This window comes from Cebus imitator, unplaced genomic scaffold, assembly GCF_001604975.1.
Source record: "Cebus imitator isolate Cc_AM_T3 unplaced genomic scaffold, Cebus_imitator-1.0 Scaffold285, whole genome shotgun sequence".
Classification (NCBI taxonomy): domain Eukaryota; kingdom Metazoa; phylum Chordata; class Mammalia; order Primates; family Cebidae; genus Cebus; species Cebus imitator.
Genome location: NW_016107600.1, coordinates 808,101 through 820,986, shown reverse-complemented (window position 1 = coordinate 820,986; position 12,886 = coordinate 808,101). Strand labels below are relative to the sequence as shown.

Sequence of the window (12,886 nt, the reverse complement as noted above, 5' to 3'; positions counted from 1 at the left end):
TTTAGAGGCCTAAATCTGATGCCAAAGGCATAGTCACCTTGAGTTTGTGCATCTCATCACCCTCTCTCTTATTCTATGGAACACACATACACACACACACACACACACACACACACACACACACACACACACACTCTTTCTCTCTCACATAGACTAAGACAGAGAGGTGGTCCTTGAAGAGGTCTGGCACTTCTTCCTGGCACTCTTGGCTCTTATTGCTGGGCCCCTGGCACCTTGGGGACATCCTTGTTGAGAACTGAAGTCTTGCTCTACTTCTTGGGGCTCTCTCAGGGTCTGAAGGGGGTGAGACAGACATCTCGGAACAGCGTGGTGGCAGAGGGGAGGCTTGGGGGAGCGGGTGCTGCTGAGGCAAGCACAGGCCTGTGTTCATGGAAAGCAGAGGGGTGTGTGCATGTGTGTGCTCGTGCGGGTGTGTGTTCATGCACGTGCATGAAACCCCTGGCGTCTGTGTCCCTGTGCATCTCTATGTTTGTGAATCCTAGTGTGTTCTAGATTTGCTTTCTACAGGGAACAGAGTGTGATGATAAAGAAGGGAAGCCCTGCCATCCTCCCAGCCCTGGGCAGATAGCTGTGGTCCTGATGACCTAGCCCAGTTTGTCCTCTGAACCTGGTGACGCTGCCCTGGCCATGGGGCCACTGTACCTGGGCCAGGGAGCCCAGACTTCACCACACTAAGTCACCACACATGGAGAAACTGAGGACAGGCTGGCACAGAGAAAGAGAGTCTTGCTTAAAAGAAACTGAGAAAGAGAGACTCATAGACAAGACAAGGGACAGCTACCCAGGCCCAAAGGTGCAGACACAGAGAAGCCAGGCACTGGGAGAAGCAAGGAGAACAAGCAGGCAGCAGTGAGGCCTCCTCCAGGAAAAAAACCCCAGCCTCCTTTCCCCTCCCCTCCCTGGTCTCTCCTCCTCCAGCACAGGCTCCAGCTCCAGGCCGACACAAACGGGGCTTTGATTGCAACAGGAAACCTCTTTGGCAGGGGGGAGCCGGGCAAGCCGCCGCCGCCAGGGCCCAGGCTGCACCCCCCTCTCCTGGCCCCCTACCCGGTCCCAGCCCCCATCCTGCCCAGCACGCCTCTTGTCCCTGCTTTGGGCCCCACTCTCATTCACACCTCCCAATTCTTCTGCTCTTCTGCTGCCCCCTCCTCCAGAGAGCCCTCCCATGACCCTTCAGGTGGGACTCCTACCTCAGGACTTACCCTTCTGGCAGGGCCTGCTTTACTTTGAAATGCCCCCTTTTCAGCTTCTTGAGGAAGGGTTTTAGAAAAAAGGGAGAATTTAGTGTGAGGAATTCAAAGCCAGTTATCCTCAAGCCCCATCCAGAAGGTGGAAGGGAGGGAAGGGAGGGGTGCATAAGGAGTTAGCTGTTCCTGCCCTGCCTCATCCTGGCCAAACTCATCCTTGCCAGGGTGGCAGGGGCCCTGAGGGGTGACCCCGAGAGAATTTGAGTGCTAACGGCCTTGTTAGTTGGGGAGCGGTGCAATCCTCTTTGACTCTAGGGGTGTGCCTTTGTGGGGCTCTAGGTGGGAGGGGTTCTGCCCTGGTGGTGGGGATCATAGGGAAAGGGGTGAGTCAGGCAGCAGCCCCCCTTCATACTCCCACCAGGCTGGCGGAGAACATCTGGTTCCCATGAAATGCTAGAAGGCTAATGGGTCTAATTGCTGCAATAAGGGCTGGGGAAACTTTGGGGAAAAGAGGGGCACTAGATCCCCCATCCTCTTACCTTCACCCCAAGGCTGTACTAAGTCTGTCTAGAATGGGGGGGTCATGGTTGATGGGGAGGGCAGGCCTGACGACCTAATGCCTGGTCCTAAGGGTCCCCTCTGTGCAATGTCTGGGAAGCACACACAGATGGGTGACGAGGAGTGGGGTGCATTTGGTGAAGAGAAACGGGGGCTATTGAGGACTCATGGCTTCCTGGAGCCCTCCCCCAACTCCTCTTGTGCCCTCCTCCCAACCCCCCTCCCTGTAGCCTGGCCACTTCTGGTTCTAATTACCAACCAGGCAGGCCTGACTTAATTGGGACCTTTCAGATTTCTGAGGGGGAGGGGGGTACTGACAGCTCGAAGTTGACTAATCAAGGCTTGTTTTGGGGGGTACTCCATATTTTGCACTTAATTGATTTTTGTTTGTTTGCCGCTGGCCAGATTCTGATTCAGAAAGTTATCCCCCCTTTTTTCTTTCTTTTTTTTGGTTGTGGGTGCTGGCTGGATTCAGAAATGGGTGTTTGGGGTTGGGGAGGACGGGGGAGCTTATACTGGGCTGGAAAGAGCAATGCATTCCCTCCCCATCCCTGCATCGAGCCCCCCAGTCAGCCTTGCCACCTTGAGGTCCCACCCATCCACAAGTCAAGCCTATTCCCAGCCCGGGTAGCCCTCCGCCCCTCCCCCCGCGCCCGCCATCCCTCGCCTACTCTGGCACCCCTTCCTGCCTTTTATTCTTCCAACAGGCGCCCCACTCCTGCAGCACCCAGTGCGCCCCCCACCCGGTACAACAGATTCTTAGAAAAGCGCGCCCCGCCCTGGCCCAGCCACAGCCGCCTGGCGGGGGAAGGGCCGGGCCGGGCGCAGCTCCCGCTCCTCGGCGCTGCCCGTGTGAGCCGCGCTGACAGAGCCGGCTGGGCAGGCAGGCCGGGCAGGCCGGGCGGCCCGGCGGCTGAGGGCGGGGCGCGGGGGAGGGGGCGGTTTCCGGGAGTCGCCGCCGCTGGCGCTGTCCGGGGCCAGGGTCCCCCATTCGGCTCGGCCGGGCCAGGGCAAACTTCTGACGTGGCCAAACCCCCGCCCACCTCACCCACTTCTCCGCCGGGCGAGGGCGCTCAGTGCCGGAAGGGGCAACCCAAGGAACAGTGTGGCGGCCCTAGGAGATCTGAGGGGCACTAGCGTGGCACCGAAGGGAGGGCGGTTATGCCTAGGCTGGGGGGTATTTAAAGACCCTGAGAACAGTCAGTGACCAGAAGGGCAGCTATTGCCAAGGGATCCCTTGGCATTGAGAAACTGGAGGAGGGGAATTGGCACTAAGGGGCAGATTCATCGAGTCGCACTTGGCACTGGAGGCACAGCTTAGGGGGTAGTTTTGTGCTCTAAAAGTGAAGTTAGGTTCGAGGAAAGAGCATCGAGAGAGACGGTCGAGGCGCTTAGGGAGCGTTAGTTGCGGGATGGGGCTTCAGGGACGCGGAGGGAGGCTGACCGGGCCGCGGCGGAGGGCGGACCGCTCGGGCTAGGAGGGATAGACTCTGGCGGCGCTGGAGAGGGGCGGGTGACTCCGCGGCAGCGCTGGAGACGGCCTGGGCGGGGTGGGTGGGGCGGGGCCGGGTCAGGAGGAGGTGAGCGCGCTCGGCCACCCGCCCCGAGGGGGGTTCCCGGAGAGTTCACGGCGGGAGCGCGCTCCGGCCCTCGGACCGGGGGTGGGGAGACGGGAAGCGAGGAGGAGGCAGCGCGCGCCGAGCCGCAGGAATGCACTGTTCGGCCCTGAAGCGCGCGCGCGGAGGGAGAGGGCGGAACCAGGCCTGGGAATGAGAGGGGTGGAGGTAGTGCAGGTCCCGGGCCTCGGGAGAGCTGGCGCGCGGGGGACCTCCACGTTCCCCTCTCCGCAGTCATCCTTAACACCTCTGTATTGACTAGTGTGAAAAAGGGAGAGTTTGGGGAGGGGGAAAACTGAAAGGAAATGCTTATGTTTGGTTCCTCCACTCCTTCCCCCAACCCCGACCTGGGCACGCGCCTCAATGCAAATGCGTGCAAAGCCTCTGAGCTATGGAGAGTATGCTTGCAAGCATTCTCCCGAGCAAGGTGTGTTTGTACAAACATGTGTGCACCTATGAGTTTATGTGCGTGCTCACAAGTATATGCACTCTTGCATATTTGCAAATTCTTGGTGCCTGACAAGATAAATGCATGCACATATATGAGTTTAAGCAAGCGCGCGCGCCGCGGAGCGAGTGTACGTTTGTGTGAGTGTGCGCTCCACTCTCAGCTCTGCTTATCTCAGTGCCCGGCCCCTTTCGCTCTCCAAGCCCCACCCCCTCACCCCTCCGGGCTTCGCTTTTAAAAAAGGTCTCCCCAGAGCTAGCTGCCTAGGGACCCAGATAGAGCTGGACGGAGGCTGAAGCGGCAGCCCCAGCTTCGCGCCCCGCCCAGTCCCTTTCCCCTGCTGGGGATCCCCCCTCTTCCCCGCCCACCCCTTACCCCGCAGGCAGCCCAGCGCCCGATGCTAGCCCTCCCCCTCCCCCCCTGCTGGAGCGGGGCGCCGCCGGGGGAGGAGGGGGAATCGGCTGCGGGTCCTTGGTGTTCCTAGCACCCAGCTTCCCTCCAAGCCTGGTCGCGATGTACGACTGTATGGAAACGTTTGCCCCGGGTCCGCGACGGCTGTACGGGGCTGCCGGGCCCGGGGCCGGCTTGCTGCGCAGAGCCACTGGAGGCTCCTGTTTCGCCGGACTTGAGTCTTTTGCCTGGCCGCAACCCGCCAGCCTGCAATGTAGGTACCAAGAGTCCGGGGCTGGGGTGTAGGGTGCAGGAGAGGCTGGGACTTACTCTTTCCGTGTGTAAAGGGTGGAACTGGGGTGCAAAGGGGAGCTTCTGGCCCTTTCTATGTAAGGTACTGGCCCTTTAAACGTAGGGGCCTCATCGTCTTCTTTGCGTGTGTGCAGTAGTGTTTGGAGTGTGTGTGGTTTTTATGGTGGGTGTTCAGCTCGAACCTATGGTTGATGCCACTCCAGAGTTCCTGGGGTTAGGGAGAGACCGAGGTGTGTGGGTAGTGTGTGCCCTGAGGTCTGTGGCCCTGGAAGGATATGGCACTCAGGACCGTGGGTGGCGTTTGTAAAGCTCATGTGGGAAGCTGGCAGTGTAAAAAAGATTGTTTGCAGAGCGCGTGAATCCCTGGAGTGTGCAGCGCCTTGCATAGGTGGTGTGGGTGTGGGAGCAGGGTCTCCACCACTGTCGCCGGCGACAGCTGGCAGGTCCACATGGCCTGTGAGGGGATGTTTGTGGCGTGAGGCCGGGAGGGCGTGTGCCCCTTCGTGGCTGCGGGGGCGGTTTTGGAAAGTGCTGTGTTCGAGAGTGCATCCTGTGTGTTCTCACGCCGGGTGGAAAAGGCTGAGCTCTGCCCGCCACCACCCCCCCCATATGAAAAAGAAATGTCTGGAAATGTGTATGCGGTTATATGCAGAGAGATGACTTTTTCCTGTGGGTCCAACACACACAACTTTAGCAGGAACCGAAAAGTTGAAAGCAAAGTCTGTGTGTGTGGTGGGGGGTGGCCTGGAATTGACAGCGGCAGGGCGAGTACCATTCCTGGGTCCCCAAATACCTATCTTCCCCCTCCGTGAAATGGGAGATGCCAGGCCTGGGGCCCTGGAACCCCTTTCCAGAGCGGTAATAAAAAGCTGGGGACTGTGAGGCAGTAAAAATGAAGTCCAGATGAGAAGCGGCTTTGAAGCTTGGGCCGCAGTGCCTGGCGGGGGTGGGGTGTGGGGAGGGGCTGGGAGTGGAGCCTGGAACACCCCCTAAATTTACTCTGGGCTGGGATGTGCTTGCAGCCCGGGTGCGGACAGCCGGGACGAGGGGCTTGGGGGCACACTGGGAAGGGTGGGAAGGGGCGGGCAGCAGGCGGGGCGGCTGGCGCTGGGGGAGTGCGCACGCCAGGTCACTGAGCCCCCGCCAACGCGCCTCGCTCCTTGGCACCCGGCAGCGCTGTTTACAAGTTTGGATTTTTTTTTTTTTTTTTTTGGTTCCAGAGCAGAGCTGCTCAGATTTAACAACTGGGAGACTGGAAGAGGGAGGTGGCAAACCAGGAGACCGGACTTTACTTTTGGGTGGGGTGGGGCAAGAACTAAAAGTGTGTCATTTAAAGGGCGAGAAAGCATGGAACTATTGGTTTGCACCAAATCCCTGTGAATTCTTAACTTTCCTCTCATGGCCCAATAGTATGCGGAGTTGGGGTATGTTGTACGTTGTGGGGGTGCTGAGATGGAAAGAATCTTCCAGGAAGGGTTCCTGGGGTCTGGGCGGAGACCCTTCCTTTTTTCAGGCCTATGGAAGAAGCCCTCTGGGCTTGACTGGCAGATTTTTGCGTTTTAATTTGGGCCAATAATTTTGGCCTTGTGGGTCCTGGTGGGCACACAAAGCCAGCTTCAGGCCTGCCCCCGATACACACACTTTCAGAGGGAAGGCTGCTGGGAGGGGTGGGCTGGATGTGTGTGTGCACGTTTGGAGGCTTTGGTGTCCTGGTGCTGCGTTGGCAGGTTGGGGTGTTTGTCTGGTGGTAGAACTGTTCCCTTGTGTGGCAGAGTGCTGGGTGTTGTGTATCAGCCTTGTGACTTGTACATCTACCTCCACGGTGTGGCTGGAGTGTGTCTCTATTCTGGCTGTGTGTCTGTGCCTGAATCTAGTAAGGGTTCTAGGAGCCCATTGTTAATATGCCTGCTTTGCTCCCCTGTGTGTTGTTAACCTCTGAGAGTGTGTGTGTCTCCAAGGAGGTGTGTGCTAGATTGTGAGTCCAGGCTGCTCAGCTTTGGGCCTCACAGCTGGGAGCGTTTACAGCCGGTTATAAAGAGTTTGTTTGAAGCTCGGTGCAGCCTGGTTAGGAATTTCCTCAATTTCAGCAATTTGGGCTTTAAAAGGAGAAAAACCCAGAGCCCACCCCCATCCTCCCCAGCAGGGGCCCCTGCCTAGCCCAGGAGCAGCAACCCAATGGTGGGGTCTAAGCCCAGGGCTGGGGAGGGGATCTGATTGGAGTAGACCCAGTTAGCTTTCTGGGCCCTCCACCCACAGATTGACCTCGGAGTCAGTAGGCTGCACTTCTGGGTTCAGGAGGTGGGGATGTGACAGTGTCACTTAGTCAGGAAAAGTTGCCCCCGGGCCTGTCTCCCTGAGGCCCCCAGTCTTATAATTTGCTGGCACTGCCCCATGCCAGTCTGACCGCACCCAGGCCCTTGTGCAAGAGAGGAAATGAGGCAGCGCTCTGCGGGCAGGGAGGGCGTCAGCGCGGGAGTGAGTGCCACCCCACGCACAGGCCTTGGGCACAGAACACATGCCCTCGGAGGACACAGTGGTGGGCCAGAGGAGCCAGGAGAGGTTGGGAAAGGCATTCCAGCCCTCCCCACATCTCTCAGCACCGGCCCCTCCTGGAGCCCCCGTCCCTAGTCTTGAATAGACTCCAGGCACCCTTCTTTTCTCCCCTCCTCTCTCCTTTTTCATTGGGGAATCTCACTCTGGCAGGATTCTTATGCTAATTGAGTGTGCATGTGTTGGGGGTGGGGAGGGCTTCCCTCCTGTGTGGTGGGTGGAGCTAGCCTGGAACCCCTGCATCCTGGGCCTTCCTTCCACCCTTCGGGCTGCAGTGGGGCAGACTTCTGACCAGGTGGACTGCAGAGGGTTAGAAGGAAGAAGGTGTTTATGAGGCGGGTTCGTGGGACATACCTTAGGGAGGGTCCTAGGAATTTTTTTGCATTAACTTGGGCCCTCGAGGTTTGGACAACAGGTCCTACAGGTTGAATAATTTATAAATTTCCCCAGCTTCTGAAGACCAACCAACCACCTGAAGACATCCCCCCTCCCACCTCCCACACACACATGCACTCTCTCTTACCCAGCAGCCTTTTGAACAGAGCAGAGCATGTTCTCCTCATACTGTGGGGCTGAGACCCCTATTGAGCTGCAATTGGGTATTTTCAGCGTGAAGACAGAAGCTTAGAGAGGGTCCAGAAATAGGTCCCCACCCCCATCAGTCCTGTGTACCTACTGTCACCTGACTTCTCCAGTTTGCTACACCTCCAGTGGCTTTCAGACCTGAGAAACTGAGCAAACCTCAGTCTCCCCTTCCCCAGCTTCTTTGACTCGCAGCCAGTTAAATCCGCTGGTGTGGCACTAAGCTGGTCACTTTCCCTCCTGTGGCCTCTGTTTCTTCAGGCGTGAACCAAGGCTGTGGTGCATCCTCTAACTCACTCCCCTGAGAGCTGTGCCCCGTCTGCTCTGCTGTCTCCGGTCGTTAGGTGGTTATTCGGGGATGGTGTGAGACAGAGGAGCCTGAGGAGTTATCTCCCCCGTACTACTGGAGAGGAAGTGAGGTCCTGGTCTACCTGCTAAGCATCCCAGCAGGTCATTTGGCCAGTGCCAGCTACAGAGGCTGTAATTGCCTACTCACCCCCAGAGCTGTTGCCCCACAGGGAGGACAGTGGGAGGTAGACTACCTGACAAGGATCTACCAAAGTGACAGAGAGTGACTAAAGAGCAAAGCTGCAGGGCTTTAACCCTTCTATCCATCCCCTGTATCTTTAGGGAAACAGGCCCAGAGAAGTCAATTTCCAGAATGGCCTCGGTCTGGAATTTGGAGGATTAAACATGTTATACAGGGTGAGGCCTGGCTTTTTTTTTTTTTTTGAAACCGAGTCTTGCTCTGTCCAGGCTGCAGTGCAATGTCACGATCTTGGCTCACTGCAACCTCTGCCTCCCGGGCTCAAGCGATTCTCCTGCCTCAGCCTCCCGAGTAGCTGGGTCTACAGGTGGGCGCCACCACGCTCAGCTAATTTTTATATTTTTAGTAGAGATGGGGTTTCACCATGTTGGCCAGGATGGTTTCGATCTCCTGACCTTGTGATCTGCCTGCCTCGGCCTCCCAACGTGCTGGGATTACAGGCGTGAGCCACCATGCCCGGCCAATGGCTGGCATTCTTGTGAACAAGTTGGCTAGACTGTGGAGGGTGGACCAGGATCACAACAAGCTTTGCTAATAGTGGTGGTTTAGAGGATTCTGGAAGTGCTTACTGCTGGGACTAGTGCGCTGTGGTAGTGACAGCTGTCACCCGTGGGCCAAGGAACAAAGGCACATGGGGTGTGTGTGATGAGGAAGCCTGGAGGTCTGCGGGGTCCTTCTCTCCAGACCCTCACATCACTGCTTCCCTCCCAGCGGTGGAGACACAGAGCACCAGCTCAGAGGAGATGGTGCCCAGCTCACCCTCACCCCCTCCGCCTCCTCGGGTCTACAAGCCATGCTTCGTGTGCAATGACAAGTCCTCTGGCTACCACTATGGAGTCAGCTCTTGTGAAGGCTGCAAGGTGTGTACGTGGTGGGGGGTGCGCAGGGGGGGATCCAGAGTTACTGGAGTAAGATGAGAGACCAGGGACACAGAGGCTATGTGTGAGCAGCACTGCTTTGTGCATAGATGGTTAATAGATTAGCTGAGGCCTGGGGCAACCTGCAAGGCCAGTGAGAGGCTGGTGCTCCCAGCATGGTGCTTCAGAGGCGCTCTCCGTTTCCCTCAATTCCAGGGCTTCTTTCGCCGAAGCATCCAGAAGAACATGGTGTACACATGTCATCGCGACAAAAACTGTATCATCAACAAGGTAACCAGGAATCGCTGCCAGTACTGCCGGCTACAGAAGTGCTTCGAAGTGGGCATGTCCAAGGAAGGTAGGCTCCCATCCTTGGCCTGGGCAGGAGCACTCTGGTCCTACCCTATGGCTGTGGCCCTCTTTCCTCTGGCCACTCCTACATCCCTGACCTCTGAGACTTGGCCTGCCCTGGGGTGCCGACTTCTCCCAGGCCAGTCTTATTTGATTAGCTCCATTCACCCAGGAGGCCCCACCATTTCCCATTCTCCCCACTCAGGAAGCTTGACCCTTCCTCTGAATGAGTGAATAAGTAGGGTCTTATTTCCCTGTTTCATGAGGGAAAATAAAGTGGGTGGGCTTGCCAGACCCTTCCCCTCCCCTGTTCCCAGTTCTGAGCCAAAGATGGATATGGGGTGGCTCCTCCTCTCCACCACCCCCCCATTGTGCTGCCAAGGCTATAAGTGGATATCCTGCCGCCTGCATATCCTGCCCCCTCCTCCCCCAGCAACTGCAGGGTGACAGGAAGGGCAGGATGGAGCCATGGCCTGGAGAGGGAGCAGGGGCTGCAGGCTCTGGGTGGGGCTGGGGAGAACCAGCCTGGGAACAAGAGCTAATATAGGACACAGGGAAACCGAGGCACTAATTACAGTGCCAGGGGATAGATATCCATGATAGGGACTGAGCACATTACATTAGGGTGAGAGAAGACACCCAAAGGGAGGCTCTGAGGGTCCTGACCCTCTCCTTGCACCTCCACCCCCAAGCTGTACGAAATGACCGGAACAAGAAGAAGAAAGAGGTGAAGGAGGAAGGGTCACCTGACAGCTATGAGCTGAGCCCCCAGTTAGAAGAGCTCATCACCAAGGTCAGCAAAGCCCATCAGGAGACCTTCCCTTCACTCTGCCAGCTGGGCAAGTACACCACGGTGAGGAATGGGCAGAGCCCAGTGAGGGCAGCGCACTCTTCACTCCAGGGAATCGGGCTGGGTTGTATTGGAGGCTATCATCTGTTGCTGAGGACAAGGAGGGCATTAGAATGCAGAGGAGGGCTTGGGATATTGGTAGGGAGAAGACAGCTCCCAGAGGTGGGCCTTAGCTTGCTTTCTAACCTCCTACTCCTCCCCACTACAGAACTCCAGTGCAGACCACCGAGTGCAGCTAGATCTAGGGCTGTGGGACAAGTTCAGTGAGCTGGCCACCAAGTGCATCATCAAGATCGTGGAGTTTGCCAAGAGGCTGCCTGGCTTTACAGGGCTCAGCATTGCTGACCAGATCACTCTGCTCAAGGCTGCCTGCCTAGATATCCTGGTAAGTTAGGCCCTGTGGGCCCTGCCACAGCCCAACCCTCATATGGGACCTTCAACAGTTCCTTGATCCATGCAAAGACTTCCTTACCCTGAACCCCCTGCCACCTATGCGGGACTCCTCAGCTCTCTTTTTGTCTTAGCCCCTGCCCCTATGATCAATGATCCTACACTTTTGGATGCCCTGTCTCCACCTGACTTCCCAGGACCACCCCTCCCAAGGCTCAGATCCTCCACCTCTGCCTTCTCCATGCCTGCTTCAGGTTGCACTCATTGGGGACCTAACCTCCTCACTTTCCACTCATTCCTTCTTTTCCCCACCCCCAGAAAGAGCACTAACCCTCCCCCACCCCCCGCCTCCAGATGCTGCGGATCTGCACAAGGTATACCCCAGAGCAGGACACCATGACCTTCTCCGATGGGCTGACCCTGAACCGGACCCAGATGCACAATGCTGGCTTTGGGCCCCTCACAGACCTCGTCTTTGCCTTTGCTGGGCAGCTCCTGCCCCTGGAGATGGATGACACCGAGACAGGGCTGCTCAGTGCCATCTGCCTCATCTGTGGAGGTGCGGGGGCGCCCTCTGGCGTCTGCTCAGTGCTCGGTCTCCTTTCCCACCACTCTCCATGTGGGATCTCCGACTGGGAGGGGGCATGGGGGACTCAGTGGCCTGTTCCTCTGGTGATTCTTGCACCCAGCCCCATCCACAGACTTCTCAGACCCTGTACCGGCTTCCCAAAAGGCCAGTTGGGAATCAGCCATCTGTTACTGTGTCTTCCCCATCTCTTCCTTCCCCTCTCATTCCATTATACTTGTCCCCATAGACCGCATGGACCTGGAGGAGCCGGAAAAAGTGGACAAGCTGCAGGAGCCACTGCTGGAAGCCCTGAGGCTGTATGCCCGGCGCCGGCGGCCCAGCCAGCCCTACATGTTCCCAAGGATGCTCATGAAAATCACCGACCTCCGGGGCATCAGCACTAAGGGTTAGTCATGAGTGAGCGTCCCTGCTCTGTCTTCCCAGGGCTGTTGGTCTCCCAGGTCAGACAGGTGGACAGGCAGAGACAAGAACATAGTGAAAGAGAACCAGGCAACCCACCCTGGAATCCTAGCTCTGCCACATAGTAGTGGGAGACTTTGGGCAAATTCATTCTTCTTCTTTTTTTGTTTTTGTTTTGAGATGGAGTCTCACTCTGTTGCCCAGAGCTGGAGTGCAGTGGCTCGATCTTGGCTCATTGCAACTTCCGCCTCCTGGGTTCAAAATTCTCCTGCCTCAGCCTCCTGAGCAGCTGGGATTACAGGCATGCACCACCAGGCCTAGCTAGTTTCTGTATTTTTTTTTAGTGGAGACGGGGTTTCACCATGTTGGCCAGGCTGGTCTCGAACTCCTGCCCTTGTGATTCACCTGCCTTGGCCTCCCAAAGTGCTGGGATACAGGTGTGAGCCACCGCGTCTGGCTGGGCAAATTGCATCTAAACCTGTACTGTCCAATAGAACTTTCTGCATATTTTTCAGGTACCTCATAAGGATGTCTTAAGGACTAAATTTGTTAATATACAATGTAAAGCCAGGTGCCATGATGCACATCTATAGTTTCAGCTACTCAGAAGGCTGAGGCAGAAGGATCACTTGAGGCCAGAAGTTGGAGGCTGCAGTGAGCTATGATTGTATCTGTGAATAGCCACTGCACTGCAGCCTGGGTGACCAGCAAGATGCTGCCTCTGAAAAAAAAAAAAATTCAAAAAAACAAACCCGAAAAACCCCATAACACACAGTGTACTTAGAATTACAACACATACAGTGTACTTAGAATTGTGCTGAATCTGAATAAAAAATTCCATTCTGTAGTTGCAGCAGTCACATTTCAAATGCTTAATAGCCACATGTGGCTAATGACTCCTGTATTCCCATCATTGCAAAGTTCTCTTGGACAGTCCAGGTTTAGAAGGATGTCTGGAACATAGTGTTTGATAAATATTAGCTGTTGTAGTAAATGATTTTTTTTTTTTTGAGACGGAGTTTCACTCTTGTTACCCAGGCTGGAGTGCAATGGCATGATCTCGGCTTACCGCAACCTCCGCCCCCTGGGCTCAGGCAATTCTCCTGCCTCAGCCTCCTGAATAGCTGGGATTACAGGCACACGCCACCATGCCCAGCTAATGTTTTGTATTTTTAGTAGAGATGGGGTTTCACCATGTTGACCAGGATGGTCTCGATCTCTTGACCTCATGATCCACCC

At 56.5% G+C, this 12,886-nt stretch overlaps 1 protein-coding gene across 3 annotated transcripts in view; it reads left to right on the top strand.

Annotated features, from left to right (window-relative positions):
- RARG (retinoic acid receptor gamma) overlaps positions 1–12,886 on the top strand; it is a 24,722-nt gene that overhangs the window by 9,665 nt on the left and 2,171 nt on the right. For 2 of the 3 annotated variants that reach the window (XM_017501776.2, XM_017501775.2), the window contains exons 5-10: positions 8,923–9,071; positions 9,285–9,426; positions 10,112–10,272; positions 10,478–10,654; positions 11,014–11,218; positions 11,475–11,633. In XM_017501776.2, the coding sequence (XP_017357265.1) occupies positions 8,923–9,071; positions 9,285–9,426; positions 10,112–10,272; positions 10,478–10,654; positions 11,014–11,218; positions 11,475–11,633 (993 nt within the window). Of the gene's footprint in view, positions 1–3,986; positions 4,495–8,922; positions 9,072–9,284; positions 9,427–10,111; positions 10,273–10,477; positions 10,655–11,013; positions 11,219–11,474; positions 11,634–12,886 lie in introns of those variants that run through there. The other variant, XM_017501777.1, reaches the window with a different exon arrangement.